The 21,354-nt window shown below is 46.5% G+C and overlaps 1 protein-coding gene across 4 annotated transcripts; it reads right to left on the bottom strand.

Moving 5' to 3' along the window:
- Positions 1 to 13,463: 13,463 nt before the first annotated feature.
- LOC100444277 (folate receptor alpha) lies at positions 13,464 to 20,562 on the bottom strand. 4 transcript variants are annotated; one of them, XM_024255301.3, is made up of 6 exons: positions 20,337 to 20,552; positions 19,455 to 19,520; positions 17,745 to 17,920; positions 14,304 to 14,492; positions 14,016 to 14,151; positions 13,464 to 13,866 (listed from the first exon to the last, which is right to left on the bottom strand). In XM_024255301.3, exons 3-6 carry the CDS (start codon positions 17,910 to 17,912, stop codon positions 13,586 to 13,588), a joined length of 774 nt encoding a protein of 257 aa, XP_024111069.1. In that variant the 5' UTR covers positions 17,913 to 17,920; positions 19,455 to 19,520; positions 20,337 to 20,552; the 3' UTR covers positions 13,464 to 13,585. The 4 variants fall into 4 exon arrangements, with proteins under 4 accessions (XP_024111069.1, XP_063567360.1, XP_024111071.1 ...); XM_063711290.1 differs by having other exon boundaries at positions 19,455 to 19,651; positions 20,337 to 20,526; XM_024255303.3 differs by having other exon boundaries at positions 19,455 to 19,607; positions 20,337 to 20,526.
- Positions 20,563 to 21,354: the final 792 nt, after the last annotated feature.

Genomic DNA, 21,354 nt, shown 5'->3' with positions numbered 1-21,354 from the left:
ACATTCTCTCAGCTTTTGTTAGTCTGAGGAAGTCTTTATCATTCTCCCTTTTTGGAAGACAGGGTTACTTGGTATTGTACTTGGTTAAAATTTTTTTTTCCTGTAAGGATTTTGAATACATTATTCTACTTCTTTCTGGTTTGCAAGGTTTCTGCTGAAAACCCACTGATAATCTTATGGGTTTCCTTGCATGTAATATTTCACTTTTCCCTTGCTGCTTTCAAAACTCTCTCTTTGTCTTTAAATTTTGACAGTTTGATTATGATGTGTCTCGGTGTGGATCTCTTCGGATTAATCTTGTTTGATGTCCTTTGGGCTTCGTGGATCTGGATTTCTATTTTTTTCCCCAGGTTTGGGGAGTTTTCTGCCATTATTTCTTTGAATATGTTTTCTACCCCTTTCTCTTTGTTTTCTCCTTTTGATATACTGATAATGTGTATGTCGTTATGCTTCATGGTGTTCCATAAGTCTCTTAAACTATCCTCACTCTTTTTTTATTATTTTTTCCTTTTTGGTCCTCAGATTTTGTAATTTCCAGTAACCTGTCTTCAAATTCACTATTTTTTTCCTACTTGATCTAGTTTACTATTGAACCCCTCTATTGAATTTTTAATTTCAGTTACAGTATTCTTCAGCTCTATTATTTCTATTCGGTACTTTTTAAATACTTCCTATCTCTTTATTGAAATTGTCAGTTTGTTCTTACATTGCTCCTCTGACCTCAGTAAGCATCTCCATGATCATTATTTTGAATTCTCTGTCAGGTAAATCACATATCTCCACTTCACTCAGGTCAGTTTCTGGATATTCATCTTGTTCTTCTATTTAGAACATATTCCCCTATTTCTTCATTTTCCTTGACTCTCTGTGTTGGTTTCTGCACATTAGATAAAATAACTATCTGTATTAGTCCATTTTCATACTGCTATAAAGAACTTCCCAAGACTGGGTGACTTATAAAGGAAAGAGGTTTAATTGACTCAAAGTTCAGCATGGCTGGGTAGGCCTCATGAAACTTAGAATCATGGCTGAAGGCGAAGGGGAAGCAAGGCACATTCTTCACAAGGCAGCTGGAAGGAGAAGTGCCGAGCAAAGGGGGAGGAGCCCCTTACAAAACCATCAGATCTCCTGAGAACTCACTCACTATCACAAGAACAGCATGGGGGAAACTGCCCCCATGATTCAGTTACCTCCACCTTGCCTCTCCCCTGACTCGTGGGAATTACAAGGATTATACTTCAAGATGAGATTTGGCTGGGGACACAAAGCCTGACCATATCACTATCTCTCTCAGTCTTGTCTGACTGGCCTCATGTAGGAGAACGCTCTCACCTATCTGTCTGACCAGAGATTTTAAGGTACCTCTCAAGTCTTTGTGTTTGTCCAGACCTCTATTCTGTTTTTGGTGGCCCCCTGGAGTTTATGTCATATCATTTCAGTATTCTGAGACCAGTAAAGCAGGAGCCAGACTCTGTAGGTGTAGGTGGAAACGTTGGAGTGTTGGGTGTGTGTTTCAGCTACTTCTATCTTTATGGTAAACCTGAATACAGGTGTTTATCTCCCATTCTCTCTGCACTAAGCTGAGGAGAAAATCTGTGGCAAATGCCTTTACTAACATTCAGGTTGTGCCTTCTGATCCTGGGGAAATATCTGTTGGAAGCGTGCCTATTATATGTTCACCTCTTCATTTTCTGTGGTCTCAGCCCACCTAGGAATGCAAAGCTCCATTAACTTCAAGAGCTAGGTCATTAAGGAGACAGATCCCAGGGTTGGAGCCATAGAAGTTGTGGCACTCAGTGCATGGCCAAGCTCCTTCCTGGAAGGATGAGTAGACCTGGATTTATTTATAGGGTGAGCCAGAGGAAAGTTTCATGAAGTTCCCTTGCTAAAGCTGTAATAGGGCTATTGTTGGTTTGCTCCATGATCTCTGTGGTGCAAGTTTGTTAGCCGTTAGGTCATCAAGTAGCCACTGGAAGTGTACTATAAGCCCCTTCTGGAGAGAAAATGGGAACTAGATGTTCCCTCCCCTTTTCTCAATTGTTCCAAAGGAGCATAGCCCTGGAACTGTTTGTGCACAGATTTAAAACTACCTCTTTGTTCTGTGATCTAGAAAGACTCACATACGGCCGGGCTCAGTGGCTCACGTCTGTAATCCCAACACTTTGGGAGGTCAAGGCAGGTGGATCATTTGAGGTCAGGAGTTCGAGATCAGCCTGACCAACATGGTGAAACCCCGTCTCTACTAAAAATGCAAAAAAAAATAGCTGGACATGGTGGTGAATACCTGTAATCCCAGCTACTGGGGTGGGGGCTAAGGCAGGAAAATCACTTGAACCTGGGAGGCAGAGGTTGCAGTGAGCTGAGATTGCACCACTGTACTCCACTGTACTCCATCCTGGGTGACAGAGCAAGATTCTGTCTCAAAAAAAAAAAAAAAAAAAGACTCACATATGCCTAGTCCCTTCTGCTCCCAGACTTAAAAGGTTTAGGATGGAGACCTTTGGGAGGTAACTGAAAAGTTGGGACACTCGATGCGTGCCAAAAACCCCTTCCAAAGAGAAACAGGAAGCTGCTTTATATATAGACAGAGAGAAGAGGTCTTGCTATGTTGCCCAGGCTGGTCTTGAACTCCAGGCCTCAAGTGAACCTCCTGCCTCAGCCTCCCAAAGTGGTGGAATTACAGGTATGAGCCACTGCGCCTGGCTTTTTTTTTTTTTTTTTTTTTTTGAGACGGAGTCTCCCTTTATTGCTCAGGCTGGAGTGCAGTGGCGCGATCCTGGCTCACTGCAACCTCTGCCTCCCAGGTTTAAGCAATTCTCTTGCCTCAGCCTCCCAAGTAGCTGGAAGTATAGGGACCTGCCACTATGCCAGCTAATTTTTGTATTTTTGGTAGAGACGAGGTTTCACCATGTTGGCCAGGCTGATCTCAAACTCCTGACCTCAGGTGATCCACCCGCCTCAGCCTCCCAAAGTGCTGGGATTACTGGCATGAGCCACCACATGCTTCCTTCCTTCCTGTCTTTCTCTCTCTCTCTCTTTCTCTCTCTCTCTCTCTTTCTTTCTTCTTTTTTTTGGAACTCACTGTGTCACCCAAGCTGGAGTACAGTGGCCCACTGCAATCTTTGCTTCCCAGGCTCAAGCAATCCTCCCACCTCAGCCTCCTGAGTAGTTGGAACTACAGGCATGCGCCACCACACTGGGCTAATTTTTGTATTTTTTGTAGAGATAGGGTTTCACCATGTTTCCCAGACTGGTCTTGAACTCCTGAGCCCAAGAGATCCGCCTGCCTTGGCCTCTCAAAGTGCTGGGATTACAGGCATGCGCCACTATGCCCTGCTGGGACCTGCATTTTTAAAAGCCCTTTCTGTGCACCACCCCGGGGGATGAAGCCCCTGGAAGTACTTACATGCCCATATAAAGCTGCCACTTTTTTCCTGTGGTCTAGCTCCTCCCAGAGCTAGGAAGTTTAGGATGCAGTCCCTTGGGTTGAAGCTATGAAAGTTGGGGCAATTGATGTGTGGACAAACTCCTTCCGGGGGTATTCATATACGTGGGGGTATTGCTGGAGTGAGCTAGGGGAGAAGGGTTGGGAAGTGCCAGTCTGCTTCTCAGGCTGGCTGCAGGTTAATATTTGTCTGACCCTTTAACTCCCCAGTGCAAATTAGTTAGAAGCCACACCATCAAGTAGCTACTGGAAAAGTGTGTCCCTTCCAGGGAGAAACAGGAGCTGCATTTTAAAGTCCCCTCTCTGCATTGATCGCAGGGAATTAAGCCCTTGGAAATACTTAAGTGCTAGTATAAAACTGTTGCTTTTTGGCCAGGCCCAGTGGCTCACACCCATAATCCCAGCACTTTGGAAGGCCGAGGTGGTGGATCACGAGGTCAGGAGTTTGAGACCAGCCTGACCAACATGGTGAAACCCCGTCTCTACTAAAAATACAAAAATTAGCCGGGCGTGGTGGCGTGCGCCTGTAATCCACCACGCCTGTAATCCCAGCTACTCAGGAGGCTGAAGCGGGAGAATCGCTTGAACCCAGGAGGCGGAGGTTGCAGTGAGCTGAGATCGTGCCACTGCACTCCAGCCTGGGAAACAGAGAGAGACTCCGTCTCAAAAAAAAAAAAAAAAAAAAAAAAAAAAGTTGCTTTTTTCCTGTGGTCTGGAAAGACTTGTTCAGGTCTAATTCCCTCCGGTCTGGAGAGACTTGTTCAGGTCTAATTCCCTCCACTCCCCAAGTTGGTGAATTAAGAGCCAAACCATGGGACATTTAGAGTTAGGGCAGTACATGTGAGGTTTAATGCCATCTCTCCACAGGGAGAAGCTGGGTGTTGGGATTTCTTTCCCGCTTTTATGGTGCAGTGCTTGGGGTGAGGTCTGTGCCTGAGTGTGCCTCAGCTTTTCCTATCCATTTGGTGTAGATGTTTCCTTAATTGCTCAATGGATAGGAGTCTCTCAGCTGGCTCTCAGAGGAATTCCCTCTGGCTTTCTGTCAGAGGCAAAAGGATATTTATTTGGTATGTTCATGGGTAGAGGGTCAGGAGCTTCCTAGTCCACCATGTTGGTGACATCACTCACAAATATTCTTTGGATTTTTGAAATTTTTGGTTAGTTTTAAGAGTTCTAGAAAAATTGTTTGTTTTTTTTTTTGAGATGGAGTCTCACTTTGTCACCCAGGTGAAGTGCAGTGATGTGACCTGGCTCACCGCAACCTGCGCCTCCCGGGTTCAATCAATTCTCCTGCCTCAGCCTCCCAAGTAGATGGCATTACAGGCATCTGCCACCATGCCTGGCTAATTTTTGTATTTCTAGTAGAGACGGGGTTTCACCATGTTGGCCAGGGTGGTCCCAAACTCCTGATCTTAGGTGATCTTCCCGTCTTGGCCTCCCAAAGTGCTGGGATTACAGGCATGAGCCACCGCACTCAGCTAAAAAAGTTGATTTTGACCATTTTTGCCAGTGTTTTTCTTGCTTTTATGGAGGAATGAATTTTCAAACATCCTTATTCTGCCCTTCTAAAAGTGCTTCTTCAGATGACTTCTATTTTAAGAAATAGAAAGCTTTAAACAATATTGGCTGCTCATAAAAAATCATCTTTGAGTATAACATTTGAGTATAAGTCTACTTTTAACATGAAGAAACAAAAGTTATTTTTTATTTCCTGTGTGTTTTCCCCTGATAGCAGAGTTTAGGTCCTTACGCAAATTGAATGTGAATTTCACTTCTCAAAAAGCATGTTATTTTTCTTTTTTTTTTTTTAAATTTTCCTGTTGTGCTGACTCATGTCACGGTCTTGGGTCATGATATAACATAAAACAATAGGATTCTTCACCTATAAAGAAGTTAGAATTCCTAATGACAAGGTTGTTGTAAAATATAGTTTTCTTACATAGCCAAGATGAAGGCCTTTCCCAGAGAACACTTTTTTCTGTTGTCCTCCAAGATCAGGTCCTAATTCAGAATAATATAACTATCAAGGCATTTCTTTTTTAACAGCAAAATCATCTTACACTTCCCAGACAGCTACTGGATTACACCAAAAATTCTCTCCCACACAGCATAACACTCATAAGGAAAGAAGGATACAAGGAGGGATGCTAAAAATAATTAGGTATAATTGGCATGCTCCATATTTTTAAAATTAGTTTATCAGTATTATAAGAGCTACCTTGTCCATCATGTCCACAAAGTAGAGAAAGATGTCAGACCAAAAAGAGGGGCTCATTCCTTCTAGATGATTTTTTTTTTTGAGATAGGGTCTCACTGTCACCCAGGCTAGAGTATAGTGGCACAAACACTGCTCACTGCAGCCTTGACCTCTTGGGCTCAAGCGATCCTCCTGCCTTAGCCTCCCCAAGTAGATGGGACTACAGGTGTGTACCACCATGCCCAGCTAATTATTTATTTTTTGTAGAGACAAGGTCTCACTGTGTTGTCCAGGCTGTACAGGTGTGAACCACCGCACCCAGCTAAGATGATTTTTATGCAAGGTAAAGTGTTGTGACTATGATTGTGGACCTTCCTGGAAGGATAAAAGTATACTCATATTCATGTGCAAGGCCTTACATGATGACTGTTAAATTTATGCCCATGTTGATTTTATTCCATAGTTTAACCTTGTACTCTTGGTAGCAATTGTAGTACACATGTTACAAAATAGACTATAAGACCCTCAAGATTTGTAAATACATTCATTATCTATATCGCCTGCAGAGCTCAGCCAACTAGAGAAGACACATAGAATTATCAAACATCAGTTAGGCTGGGCACGGTGGCTCACACCTGTAATCCTAACACTTTGACAGCCCGAGGCGGGTGAATCACTTGAGACCAGGAGTTCGTGACCAGCCTGGCCAACATGGTGAAATCCCATCTCTACCAAAAACACAAAAAAATTAGCCAGATGTGGTGGCGTATGCTTGTGGTCCCAGCTACTCAAGAGGCTGAGGCATGAGAATCGCTTGAATTTGGGAGGCGGAGATTACAGTGAGCTGAGATCACGCCACCGCACTCCAGCCTGGGTGTCAGAGCAAGACTCTGTCTAAAAATTAAGAAAAAAGTTAAATCGGTTGAGAAGACTAACCCTCCCTGTCCCTTGCTCCCTCCCCAGGTTCTAGTAATAATAGGTTCTATGTAGCCATCGTCTGAGACCTCATGAAATCTAGCAGTCACTAGTAGGCGTGTGCCATTATGTAGCACACCCCAGTGAATATTCTTCTTTCATTCTGATATTGAAAATTAATAGATTGGTCAGGCTGTTTGATACTCTCAACAACTGGTTTCATTTTTTCTTTTTTTTTGAGACAGGGTCTCACTCTGACGTCCTTGGCTGGAGTGCAGATCACCACTCACTGCAGCCTCAACCTCCCTGGGCTCAAACGATCCTCCCACCTCAGCCTCCCAAGTAGCTGAGACTACAGGAACATGCCACCACACCCAGCTCAACAGCTGGTTTCTATTCTCCCCTCTTGTTTATCTAAACATACCTGCTATACTTTGCTGACAGGAAATAAACCCATGTATCTGATATCATCACCGTACACTAACACTTGGTTGAGTCAACCTATCAGAGTCCTTAGACTAGGGATTTCTAGCAAAATTTCAGCCCTCAGGCAGAAGACTTCTCTGGAGGAAGATGCTAGCCCGAGAACATGTAACTAGAAGAGGAAGGAGTAAAGTTAATGAAAGAGATATGATTGTGGTTATTGTCTTGGTATTTTTGGTAATGTACTTCATGTTCCCTTTTCTTTAATTTTTTTGGGGGCTAGGCATATGATATAGCCTTTTTCTTTCCCCTGGCTGTGGTCTCTAACACTCAATTTAGCAAACCTTACCTGTGCCAGCTGGAATAAACACTCTTTTTTAAAAAAAAGTCCTTGGTCAATGGGCCACCTCATAAACATCTCTAATGGTGTTATCTACATCTACACCAAGAATAGACTCGCTCCTTGACTGCCAAATCCTACCTTTTTTTTTTTTTTTTTTTTTTGGAGACAGGGTCCCACTCTGTCAACCCAGGCTGGAGTGCAGTGGTACAATCACTGCTCACTGCAGGCTCAACCTCCCCGGGCTCAGGAGATCCTCCCACCTCAGCCTCCCAAGTAGCTGGGACTAAGGCGCGTGCCATCACTCCCAGCTAATTTTTGTATTTTTTTTCTAGAGACTGGGTTTCACCATGTTTCCCAGGCTGATCTCAAACTCCTAAGCTCAAGCCATCCACCCTCTTCGGCCTCCCAAAATGCTGAGGTTACAGGCATGAGCTACCACACTCAGCCTCCAACCAATCTTTTAGAGATTGGGAATGGAGTTTGTCTCAGATGATAGATTTTTATGGAGCCACATGCCAAATTTGTTAGAATAGTTTCCCTCATGTGCACACCCCACAGAAACTCAGATCATCCCCTCGGTAATTTTCATCCCCCGTCATGCCCATTTACAATTAATCCCTGTTCTCACTTCCAGCCCCAGGCAGCTACTACTCTACTTACTGCCTCTATAAATTTGCCTTTCCTGCACATTTCATGTAAGTGAAATCATGCCACATGAAGCCTGTTAGGTCTGGCTCCTTTCACTTAGCATAATGTTTTTGAGGCTCATCCACGACATAGTGTGTGTCATCACGTTTCATTGCTGCTGTCTTCTACTGTATGGATTCACCACATTTTGTCTATCCTCTCACCAGCTGCTAAAAATTTAGGTTATTGACAGGTGCAGTGGCGCACGCCTGTAATCCCAGCACTTTGGGAGGCCAAGGCAGGTGTATCACCTGAGGTCAGGAGTTCAAGACCAGCCTGACCAACATGGCGAAACCCTGTCTCTACTAAAAATACAAAAATTAGCTGGACGTGGTGGTGTGTGCCTGTAATCCCAGATACTTGGGAAGCTGAGGCAGGAGAATTGCTTGAATCCAGGAAGCAGAGGTTACAGTGAGCCCAGATCATGCCATTGCACTCCAGCCTGGGCAACAAGACCAAAATTCCGTCTCAAAAAAAAATATATATATACGTATATATATATATATATACGTATATATATATATACGTATATATATATATATGTATATATATATATACGTATATATATATATACGTATATATATATATATGTATATATATATATAGGTTATTGCCAGCTTGGGGCTATTATATATAATGATACCTAATATTATGAATATTCATAATTAAGTTTTGTTATGTTAATTTTCATTTCTCCTGAGTAGATACTTGGAAGTGGAATTTTGAGTTGTATGGTAGTTTTACATTTAACTTTTTGAGAAACTGCCATACTGTTTTCCAAAGGGCTGTACAATTTTACATCCCCACCAGCACTGTGTGAGGGTTCACATCCTTGCCAACATTTGTTATTGCCTATCTTATTATTATTGCCATTCTAATAGGTATAAAATGGTATGTCACTGGGGTTTTAATTTGCATTTTTCTAATGATTAATAATGTTGAGTATCTTTTCGTGTAACTACTCATAATTTGTGTATCTTCTTTTTTTTTTTTTCTGAGACACAGTCTCGCTCTGTCACCCAGGCTGGAGTGCAGTGGCATGATCTCAGCTCACTGCAATCTCCACCTCCCAGTTTCAAGCAATTCTCCTGTCTCAGCCTCCTGAGTTACTGAGATTACAGGCATGCGTCACCGCACCCGGCTAATTTTTGTATTTTTAGTAGAGACATGGTTTTGCCATGTTAGCCAGGCTGGTCTTGAACTCCTGGCCTTAAGTGTTCCGGCCACCTCAGCCTCCCAACGTGCTGGGATTACAGACATGAACTACCGCACTCGACCTGTGTATCTTCTTTAATGAAGTTTGTTCATTTCTTTTGCCCATTATTTGATTGGGTCAACTGCCTTATAATTACTGAGTTGTAAGTGTTCTTTGTGTATTATGAATACAGATGCTTTATCAGACGTGTTTTGTAAATATTTCCTCCAGTCTGTTGCTTGTCTTTTAATTTTCTTAAGGCTGTCTTTTAAAGAGCAAGAGTTTTGAATTTTAAGTCCAATTTATCAATTTTTGCATTCATCACCTATGCTTTTGGTCCAAAAAAGAAGTGGGCCAGGCTTGGTGGTTCACGGCTGCAACCCCAGCACTTTGGGAGACCGAAGCGGGTGAATCACTTGAGCCCAGGAGTTCCAGACCAGCCTGGCCAACATGGAGAAACCCTGTCTCCACTAAAAATACAAAAATTAGCTGGGTGTGGTGGCGCATGCTTGTAGTCCCAGCTACTCAGGAGGCTAAAGCAGGAGAAGCAGGGAGGCAGACATTGCAGTGAGCTGAGATCATGCCACTGCATTCCAGCCTGGACAAGAGAGAGACTCCATCTCAAAACAAAAACCAACACACACACGCACACACAAAATAAATAAGTAAAAGAAATAGGTCGGGCATAGTGGCTCATGCCTGTCATCCCAGCACCTTGGGAGGCCAAGTCAGGTGGATTGCTTGAGGCCAGGAGTTTGAGACCAGCCTGACCAACTGGTGAAACCCCGTATCTACTAAAAAATATGAAAATTAGCTGGGCGTGGTGGCACATGCCTATAATCCCAGCTTCTTGGAGGCTGAGGCATGAGAATTGCTTGAACCCAGGAAGCAGAGGTTTCAGTGACACGAGATTGTGCCACTGCACTCCAGCCTCAGTGACAGAGTGAGACTCCATCTCAAAAAAAGAAAAAAGAGTTGGTTTTAGATGGTAATTTAATTCCACTAATCCAAATATATCTGTAAACTAATCATATTTGTAAATGGTGTCATGGATCCTGTAGAGAACATGATGCAACAATTGACCTTGTTTACAAGACTACCCAGGGCGGTCAGCAGTGGATTGCTCTACTTTTCGGGTTGATGTAGTTTTTCTGGTTTTTTCTGTGTGTGTGTAGTTTTTCTTTTTTTTTTCTTTTTTTTTTTTTTTTGAGATGGAGTCTCACTCCATTGCCCATTGCCCAGGCTGGAGTGCAGTAGCAGGATCTCGGCTCACTGCAACATCCACCTCCCGGGTTCAAGCAATTCTCATGCCTCAGCTTCCCAACAAGCTGGGGTTTACAGGCATGTGCCATCACGTCTGGCTGATTTTTTTGTATTTTTAGTAGAGACGGAGTTTCACCATGTTGGCCAGGCTGGTCTTGAACCCTTGCCCTCAAGTGATCTGCCTGCCTCGACCTCCCAAAGTGCTGGGGTTACAGGCATAAGCCACCATGCCCGGCCTGGGTTGATGTAGTTATTTGCATAGGTTTAAAGAGTTGGTCCTCCTTCTTACTAGGATCTAACCGAAAAATTAAATTTGTAACTATGACCATGCATGAAATAGAAACTGACCAGAAAATAACGAGGTCTTTGTAGTCGTCATTAGGTCTGTTGCAAACCTTGTGATTCTCCTGTCCTTCCAAGTACATGATAAGATCATGTTTTCCTGGCCTTCTTGAATTTAGGCATGCTCATGACTTGATTTGGCCAATGATGTAAGTGACAGGTGGAAATTTGAAGACCCTTATGGAATTCGCTAAGTTCCCTCTTCCTGTTTCATAGAAGATGGAGCCTCCATCAGCCTGGGCCTGGAGTGAGAAGCAGAACCCCATGGCTGCTAATGTAGTCCAGGAAAGAGAAATTAACAGAATCCCTCTGATAACCCACATTAAACATTGTAGCGCTTGAGCAAGAAATAAACGTGATTTGTGGCCAGGCACAGTGGCTCACACCTGTAATCCCAGCATTTTGAGAGGATCACTTCAGCGCAAGACCAACCTGGGTAAGATAGTGAGACCCTCCCTGTCTTTACTATTATATATATAATACATATTTTATATGTGTATTTATTAGCTGGATGTTGTGGCTCACACCTGTAGTCCCAGCTACTCAGGAGGCTGAGGCAGGAAGATCACTTGAGCCCAGGAATTTGAAGCTGCCGTGAGCTATAATCATGCCACTACTCCAGCCTGGGTGACAGAGAGAGACTCTGTCTCTAAACAAAAGAAAACAAACAAACAAAAAACCCCAAAAAGGTGAGTTGTATGAAGCCACAGAAATATTAGGAATGTTACTGTAACATAACCTGGCTTAATACAAAGGTTACAAACTATATTTAATGGAGAACGCTGCCTTAAAACCCTTCAGATTATTGGTTTGGAAGCTGCTTAGGAGTCGAAGTTTGGGTTCCCGTCCTAGCTCTGGCAGAGCAGCTTAGGCCTAGCTCCTCTGGTCAGCCACGGACCCATTATCCCTTCAAGACACACATATTTATTCATTCCACGAGGGGAAAGAGCATGTTCTTTTGTTTGTTTGTTTGTTTTTTGAGGTGGAGTTTCACTCTGTTGCCCAGGCAGGAGTGCAATGGTGTGATCTCGGGTCACTGCAACTTCTGCCTCCTGGGTTCGAGAGATTCTCCTGCCTCAGCCTCCCGAGTAGCTGGGATTACAGGTGCACACCACCACGTCTGGCTAAGTTTTGTATTTTTAGTAGAGACAGAGTTTTGCCATGTTGGCTAGGCTAATCTCGAACTCCTGACCTCAGGTGATCTGCCCGACTCGGCCTCCCAAAGAGCTGGGATTATAGGTGTGAGCCACTGCGCCTGGCCAGGCAATGTTCTTTAATTTATGTGTCTGTTTCTACATATGGAAAATGCAGACAGTAGTATATACATGTCATCGGTATAAACAATTTAGGATAGTGCCTAGCAGATAATGCTTTGTGGGTATTAGCTGTTAGTGCCGTATGGCTCTTGCTGCCAGCCTTACCTTCTTCCCAGCAACCCATCCAAAACATTCTGGGTACAGCCATTCCCATCTCTTCTTTTGGAAAGCTGAGCACAGCACAGAAATCAACCCTGGGAGACTTATGTTCAGTTTAAATGATAAAATCCTGAGCTAGGCTGTGCATGGTGTCTCACACTTGTAATCCCAGCACTTTGGGAGGCTGAGGTGGGTGGTTCACCTGAGGTTAGGAGTTCCAGACCAGCCTGGCCAACATGGCAAAACCCCATCTCTAATAAAAATACAAAAATTAGCCAGGCATGGTGGCCCACACCTATAGTCCCAGGTACTTGGGAGGCTGAGGCAGAATTGCTTGAACATGGGAGGCAGAGGTTGCAGTGAGCTGAGACTGCACTGGGCATGGTGGCTTACGGTTGTAATCCCAGTACTTTTGAAGTCTGAGATGAAAGGTTTGCTTCAGGCCAGGAGTTTGAGATCAGCCTGGATGACATACCAAGATCTCCTCTTTACAAAAAAAATGTAAAAATTAGCCAGGTGGGGCCAGGCGCAGTGGCTCACGCCTGTAATCCCAGCACTTTGGGAGGCCGAGGCAGGTGGATCACTTGAGGTCGGGAGTTCGAGACCAGCCTGACCAACATGGAGAAACCCTGTCTCTACTAAAAATACAAAATTAGCCGGGCATGGTGGTGCATGCCTATAATCCCAGCTGCTCTGGAGGCTGAGGCAAGAGAATCACTTGAACTTAGGAGGAGGAGGTTGTAGTGGGCCGAGATCATGCCATTGCACTCCAGCCTGGGCAACAAGAGCGAAACTCCATCTCAAAAAAAAAAAAAAAAATTAGCCAGGTGTGGTGGCACATGGTTGCAGTCTCAAGTTGAGAGGCTGAGGTGGGAGGATCACTTGAGCCCAGGAGGCAGGTGTTGCAGTGAATCAAGATCATGCCACTGCACTCCAGCCTGGTGACAGAGTGAGACCCTGTCTCAAAACAAACAAACAAAAAATTCCTGGGTGAGACCCTGTCTCAAAACAAACAAATGAAAAATTCCTGGGCTTGGCTCTAGATTGGAGCAATAGTGAAAAATGAAATTGAGAGCTACGAATGTCTCTTAAGTTAGAAGAATAGTTAAGTATCAGGCTAGTTCACAGCAACTGTCAGAGCTAGGAATTGGCCCAGTCTCACTGGTTTCAATCAAAGGGAATTGGAAAACAAAACAGTCACGTTCCCATTCATATCCAAATAATTCTCAAGACACATGTGCGGTGTCTGGTTTATTCAAAGTGGCTGTCAGAGGCCCAACCATGGAGCAGGAACCAAATAGTTGGGAGCTGTGGGGCTGAACAGGGCAGGGATTTCCAGGTATCAGAAGGTAAAAGGAGGTCAGCTGAGCAGCCACAGCAGCATCAGGGCCAGGCTAAGCAGGAAAGGCCAGGCCGCCCAGGGCCCAGCCCCACCCATGGCTGCAGCATAGAACTTCGCCACCTCCTCGTTGGGGTTGCCCTGGGCCGGGTCGAACCACATCTGGATGCAGCGGCCGCTCCCTCGGCTGTAGTTGCTGACCTTGTAGGAGTGAGTCCAGATTTCATTGCACAGAACAGTGGGTGTGGGGAAGTAGAAATGGAAAGGTTGGCAGGCAGCTCCCACTGGGCACTTGTTAAACCCTGTAGAGAAGAGGGAAGACCTTTAGCCACTGGGCCTGGAACTATCTTGAGGTCTGCCAGCCGTACAACCCCAAATTGTCACATACCTGTTCCACACCCACACACCTCCACTTCCAAATCCCTCCGTTCCTGCCCACCCCAGCCCTCACCTGAGGTCCAGTTCCAGCCCTTGTGCCAGTTGTTCTTGCAGGTGTAGGAGGTGCGACAATCTTCCCACCATTGCTCACAGTCCTCTTTGCACAGGGGCACGTTCAGTACCCGCTCTTTGCGCCAGCTCTGATCCACCTGGGTGATTTTGGTACAAAAGAAGGGCTCAGGTTCAAGAATCCCAGCAACTCAGCCCTGAATAGAACTGGAGCTGGGGTTGCAGCCTGCAGAGATGCCTGGAAAGCTCAGCTGCTCCGCTAGGTCTTGTACCTGCAGGAAGCCATGCATACCTGCTGGATCCAGGGCCCCAAGTTGGGGGAGCACTCGTAGAGGCAGGTGTCCTGGATGAAATGCCGTTTGCAGGCAGGTGCCATCTCTCCGCAGTGGTTCCAGTTGAATCTATATAGGTAGGAAACATCCTTATGGGCTTCCTGGCTGGTGTTGGTAGAACAGCAGGCATTCTTCCTCCAGGGACGACACTGGATGGGGGAAGACAGAGGACTCAGTCCACAGCCAGCACAGCCAGAACAGCCAGAATATTCCACATGCAGTGTCTCCCCTCTTAGTCCTTGATTCCCCAGCCCACTGGAAGTCACCCAGGAAAATACTTGCTGTTGGGACCTCTTTAGGGGAGAGGGCCGTCAGAGACAGTGGGAGCCCAGAAGGCTCCTGCTGGAGTTGCAGTCATTACAAAATTTGTTAATTTAACCTTTTTTGAGATCCTACTTACTCTCACCCAGGTACTTTTGCAGAAACTGGGGTTACAACAATAAACACATCACCTGATTATTGCTTTGGACAAAAATTAAGCAGAGAAGGTTGGGGACTTGCAGTGTAATAGTGCAGTCAGATTAAGCCTCACTGAGGTGACAAAGATTTGAAGGTAAAAAAGCAATTTAAATTGTAACCCCAGGCTGGGCGCAGTGGCTCACTCGTGTAATCCCAGCACTTTGGGAGGCCAAGGCAGGTGGATCACCTGAGATCAGGAGTTTGAGACCAGCCTGGCCAACATGGTGTAAACCCCGTCTCTACTAAAAATATAAAAATTAGGCCGGTCACAGTGGCTCACGCCTGTAATCCCAGCACTTTGAGAGGCCTAGGCGGGTGGATCACGAGGTCAAGAGATGAAGGCCATCCTGGCCAACATGGTGAAATCCCGTCCCTACTAAAAATACAAAAAATTAGCCGGGCGTTGTGGCTGGCGCCTGTAGTCCCAGCTACTCGGGAGGCTGAGGCAGGAGAATGACGTGAACCCGGCAGGCAGAGCTTGCAGTGAGCTGAGATCATGCCACTGCACTCCAGCCTGGGCGACAGAGTGAGATTCCATCTCAAAAAACAAACAAACAAACAAACAAAAAATTAGCCAAGTGTGGTGGCGGACACCCGTAATCCCAGCTACATGGGAGGTGTTTTGTCCCTGACTAGCTGCCTCACCCATTATCTGTTCGTGGAATTTGTGATACAAAAAAACAATGTATAGCCAATCAATTGTGGATGTTATTTTATTTTATTTATTTATTTTTTTGAGACGGAGTCTCACTCTGTCGCCCAGGCTGGAGTGCAGTGGCGCAATCTCAGCTCACTGCAAGCTCCGCCTCCCGGGTTCACGCCATTCTCCTGCCTCAGCCTCCCGAGTAGCTGGGACTACAGGGGCCCGCCACCACGCCCGGAGAATTTTTTGTATTTTTTAGTAGAGACGGAGTTTCACTATGTTGGTCAGCATGGTCTCGATCTCCTGACCTCGTGATCCACCCGCCTCGGCCTCCCAAAGTGCTGGGATTACAGGCATGAGCCACCGCGCCTGGCCTGTGGATGTTATTTTATTATAAATTATTGAGAAACAACTTAGGAACTAATCTTTTTCCTTAAAAACTAACTTGTGATGGCTGCAAAATTCAGGACAACTTGAAACTATGCTCCTGTGTGGCTATCCTCAAGCTTTCTGAATCTCATTACTTAAAGCTGACAAGCTAAGTATTAAAATGTGGGCCGGGCACAGTGGCTCACATAGTGCCTGTAATCCCAGCACTTTGGGAGGTGGAGGTGGGCAGATCACTTGAGGTCAAGAATGGAGACCAGCCTGGCCAACGTGGCAAAACCCCATTTCTACTAAAAATACAAAAATTAGCTAGGCATGGTGGCAAGCGCCTGTAGTCCCAGCTACTCTGGAGGCCGAGGCAGGAGAATTGCTTGAACCTGGGAGGCAGAGGTTGCAGTGAGCTGAGATTGCGCCACTGCACTCCAGCCTGGGCGACAGAGCAAGACTCCATCTCAATAAATAAATAAATAAATAAATAAATAAATAAATAAATAAAATGTGCACTTAAGGCCGGGCACAGTGGCTCACACCTGTAATCTCAGCACTTTGGGAGGCCGAGAGGGGCGGATCATGAGGTGAGGAGTTCGAGACCAGCCTGGCCAACATGGTGAAACCCCTGTCTCTACTAAAAATACAAACAAACAAAACAAACAAACAAACAAACAAAAAATTAGCTGGGCGTGGTGGTGTGTGCCTACTCAGGAGGCTGAGGCAGGAGAAGCACTTGAACCTGGGAGATGGAGGTTGCAGTGAGCTGAGACTGCACCACTGCAGTCCACCCTGGGCAACAAGAGCAAAACTCCATCTTAAGAAAAAAAAAAAAGAAATGCATATTACAAGTTTCTCTTCCTTTCCTCCCTCCCCTTCCTTCCTTCCTTCCTTCCTTCCTTTCTTTCTTTCTTTCTTTTTTTCGTTCTTTCTTTTGACAGGGTCTCACTCTGTTGCCCAGGCTGGAGTGCAGTGGCATGATCTACAATCTCTGCCTCCTGGGCTCAACTGACCCTCCCACCTCAGCCTCCTGAGTAGCTGGGACTGCAGGCATGTGCCACCATACCTGACTAATTTTTTTTTTATTTTTTAGTAGAGATGGGGTTTTGCCATCTTGCCCAGGCTGGTCTCGAACTCCTGAGCTTAAGTGATCTGCCCACCTCGGCCTCCCACAGTGTTGGTATTACAGGCGTGAGCCGTAACACCCGGCCTACAAATTACTTTTCCTCTGCTTTTTCTTTAGTTATATCATCATGTGCAGGATATTAAAGGAGTGGTAGCAAAATAAATGTTATAGGGAGACCTCAGTTCCAATGTGGTCGAGAGACACAGCCCAAAGTTTTGCGAGATGCATGAACCAAGATGCTTCAGGAGGGCGTACGGCTCATTTCTGTAATCCCACACTTTGGGAGGCCAAGGTGGGAGGATCACTTTGAGTCCAGGAGTTTGAGACCAGCCTGGGCAACATATGGAGACCTCGTCTCAGGGGGAAAAAAAAGAATGCTTTGCACCCAGCCTCATAATGTGAGAGACTCTCCCTTCTTGAGCTGTTCAGGGCTGGCAGAAAAGAGGCCACTATGCACAGTGTGCAGTTTCTTCCCTCAGATCTTTGGAGGAGTCATTCCCAGTCTAAATCCCTAAATCAAGCAACCCCAGGATGGGTCACTCCAGCTTCATTTCCCAGGCTCTCCTTTGGGCCTGCTTCCTTATTTCTGTAATGCGGAAGCTCAACGACCAAGAAGGTGAACTGTTGGCATTGTACCGACATTTGGCACACAGTGTCTGTGAAATAGTCACCCATATTAATGCAAACTGAAGGGCTCCTCCACTTCAGTTCACCAGTGAATGGGGTTTGACATTTCCATGTCCTCGTTTCCTCTTCCTGAGCCAGTCCCTCACCACCCCAGATCACCCCCTGGCCCACCTGCTCATGCAACTTGTCCTCGGGGCCTGGCTTTTCCTTGTGGTGCTTGGCGTTCATGCAGACGTTGAGAAGCTCAGTCCTGGCCCGTGCAATCCTTGTCTGAGCCTCCCCTACTACAGCCACCCACACTAGAAGGAGCAGCAGCTGTGTTGTCATCCGCTGAGCCATGTCTGTCCCTGAAGGAAGAGCTGTGGTCAGTGGCACCAAGGAATGCGGAGGTGGGGCCTTAAGTTGTGTGTAGGGCTCCAGGAGGGTGGGGCCTGGACGGAAGCCTGGGGCAGATAGAGCCCTGCCCCCATCTCCCTCAGTTTTCCCAGATCCAATGAAAGGTAGGATTAGACACCACCCCTCCTTGGCTTGAGCCTCATTGCCTTCTCCAGGTGGTCACGAGGTTCAAGCGATATAATTCAAGGATGGATTTGGGCAAAATGCAGAAATAGCCAGGAGTTTGCCATAGGTCCACAATGCCTTATTCAAATGTTTCAGAGTTAAAATTTTTTAGGATTTCATCAAAGGTGATTCAAAGATAATATAATTTTCATATACCCAATAATCAAGTGTATATTCTGGGGTGAAACAGTTACACTAGTGGGATAAATTAAAACTATACATAAGCTCACATTACTTTTCAGGTCAGATTTTGACACCAAATTACTTCGTTGTAAAAGCTTACAAAAACGGGCTGGGCATGGTGGCTCACGCCTGTAATCCCAGCAACTTGGAAGGCTGAGGTGGGTGGATCACCTGAGGTCAGAATTTTGAGACCAGCCTGGCCAACATAGTGAAACCCCGTCTCTACTAAAAATACAAAATGAGCTGGGTGCGGTGTCGCGTGCCTGTAGTCCCAGCTACTTGGGAGGCTGAGGCAGGAGAATCACTTGAATCCGGGAGGCGGAGGTTACAGTGAGCCAAGATCGCGCCATTGCACTCTAGCCTGGGTGACAGAGTAAGACTCCGTCTCAAAAAAAAAAAAAAAAAAAAAAAAAGTTTATAAAAATGTTTTAGTTGGGGAGGCTGCAGTGTGGTTTTTGTTAGTTTGTTTTGCTTTTTAAACCTGGGTCCCAGCCCCTTTCTAGCCTCATCACTCAAGCTAGTTTAGTAGGCCCCTCCCGGAAACCATGGGTTCTTGGTGGGGTGGGGTCACAGGGCACAGGGGCTGGCAGGGGACAGCCAGCTGGACAGCCCTGGGGCCTTGGAGAGCTCCTGTGCCCCCTACCACAGAACTGGGTTCTCCTTGGTCATCACAGAACTTCAATCCTTTGACCTCAGACACTGAATTTTGGGAGGTGACTGTTTCCTTCACTCCACTGGTCACCAGGTGTCTGGGCCCTCCTAAAATGCTCAGAATTTATTTCCTATGACTTCTCTCCATCTGTCTCCTCTCACTCATCTTCCACATACCAGTCACTAAAGTGGACATTTCTTTCCCGCTCACAAGCTTGCCTTGCCCCCGTGCTGCCTCTCCTCTCCTCTTGACAGGGCCTCCTTGACAGGGGTCTAGGCAGGGCCTGAGCTGGGCCGTCTCCAGGCCGACTGCACAGCAGGGCTCTGATAAGCCTGGAATTGAATTCCCACCCAGCAGCCCTCCTTCCTGCTCCACAATCCATTATTCTGCTACTCTATTGATTCCAGTGTTCATTCACTCTCTCATGGTTGATTCATTCATTCCAGGATCCAGTCATGCCCCTGTGGACCCGCTCACTCACTAACCTTGAGGGCCACGCCAGAGAAATCTGTACTCTCAGGGAATACCAGGTGATCCTTTGGGTTCAGTTCCTGAGGGAACAAACCCTAACTGTTTAGAGCACAGGGTTCCCGTTCAACCTGTCCCGACCCCAGCCTTCGCTCCACCTTCTCCTTGGCCTTGGGGGAAAGAGAAACAAACTATCTTGAGGCTTAGCTTTCTCCTGCAAGGATTAAATATAAGAAGGGGAAATCAACAAATGATAGCCAGTTTAATCTTTGTGGAATCATTTGAGCACAGATGTGGGCCATGCCCCAAGTCACACAGTAGGGACCACCCAAGTTCAGGCCAGAGCTCTTTTGGCCTTTGCCCCCTGCACCTTCACAGTGCTGAGGCTCTCATGGGTGCGACCAAAACACAGTGCTGGGGATGGGGGCTGAGAAAATCCTTTCCCCAGCCCCCAGTGGAGCCCACCTGTTCAGTCAGTAGTCTCTCTTGCTGTGGCTGCTTCTGAAGCCAGGCTCTCTTCCTGTCCTTTTGACCAGCATCACTCTGCAAGCTCCTTTCCCACCTTCCTAGTCTCACCTTCAGGTCTTAGTCCAGCTGTGACCCCTCCCCACCAACAATCATGACCCCCACACCCAACCTTGGGGCCCCAGGCTAGAAGAGCTGAGAACTCAGTGCTGGACTGAAGGGCTAGAGCCCAGGTACTAGTTCAGGGGGATGAACACTAACTGGTCGTTTAACCTTGAGCAGGCCACACTCTGGTCGGGGCCTCAGTCTCCACTTCAAGATTCTCTGGCCTTCAGGCAAACAGAGGGGCCCTTCCAGTTCAGAAAATCCTTAACACATGCTGGGAATACCATAGAGTGTGTGGCCTCTGAAGGGGGATGGGGAGTGTCACATACCTGGGAGAGGAGGTGGCTCTCGGTCTGGCTCAGGCTTCTGCTCTGCTCTACACTCCCCCTTGCCTTATTCCAGGGGACAGCTGTGGTTTAGTGGCCTAGGAGACAGGAAGGGAGTGGGAATGGAGCCCAGGAGTGGAGCCTGGGATTGGGCGAAGGCCACTCAGCAGTTAATTATTGCATGTGAACACCAGCCAGGCCTCCATGGGGTAGTGGGAGGGAGTGAATTAACAGTGCAGGACTAAGGCCAGTCCCTAAGCTCCACCTACCCAATTTTTTCCCAAACACTCAGGTCTGAAAAAAATCTTGCAGCCTGAGCTGCCAGGATCCTTTGAGCTAATCTCATCAGTTTCCAACCCCTCTGTCCTGTTAGACAGATGAAGAAAATGAGATCCAGAGGATCAAGGCAAGGGCTAGAGCTCAGGCTTCCAACCTCCCAGTCAGCTATAGAGAGCAAGGATCTCCCAAGGCCATAAATTGTAGAGCCACCAACTCCCCCAATCCCATTAGCCCAGGTGTCACCCATCGCCAGCCACAAAATCACAGATGTTCTGAACCTTTTGATCAGATCTTCAGTTGTTTGAAGGGCCAAGCTCTCCTTCCATCCCCAACTCACAGACCCCCTCTCCTGGCAACTCAGGTATCCTTTCTACAGCATCTATGATTCTGGGCTAACTCTTCCCTCCATCCCCACCCCAGTCAATGACAGAAGCCTTCATTTTTTTTATTCTCTGAGCCCGTGGTGGTACCACAGATGGGAAAAGGAACAGGGAGGGGCAGGTTTGGGCAGGAAGAAACACACAACACTGTTTTGTCGAGGTGCCTGTGTGCCCTTGGCCCGGGGGAGGTGGTTGTAGAGAGGAAAGCTCAGGGGAGGAGTCCAGGTTGGATGCAGATGTGGGAACCATCAGCCTATTAGTGGCAGTAAGTGTAAGGAAGATGGGGGCCCAGTAACCTGGGCAATGCCACAGGCCAGGACCCAAGGAGGAGGCAGGCAGGGGACCCTGAGAAGACAGTTGGA

The sequence above is a fragment of the Pongo abelii genome, chromosome 9, assembly GCF_028885655.2.
Source record: "Pongo abelii isolate AG06213 chromosome 9, NHGRI_mPonAbe1-v2.0_pri, whole genome shotgun sequence".
Classification (NCBI taxonomy): Eukaryota; Metazoa; Chordata; class Mammalia; order Primates; family Hominidae; genus Pongo; species Pongo abelii.
Note: the sequence above shows the minus strand (reverse complement) of the source record. Positions and strands in the feature narration are given on the sequence as shown.

Coding starts and splice junctions, on each gene's coding strand:
- LOC100444277 (XM_024255302.3), bottom strand. CDS start 17,912: ATGGCTCAGCGGATGACAACACAGCTGCTGCTCCTTCTAGTGTGGGTG. Junction 14,493..17,744: donor AGGACAAGTTGCATGAGCAG/GTGGGCCAGGGG, acceptor TCCCCCATCCAG/TGTCGTCCCTGGAGGAAGAA. Junction 14,152..14,303: donor TGGGGCCCTGGATCCAGCAG/GTATGCATGGCT, acceptor AAAATCACCCAG/GTGGATCAGAGCTGGCGCAA.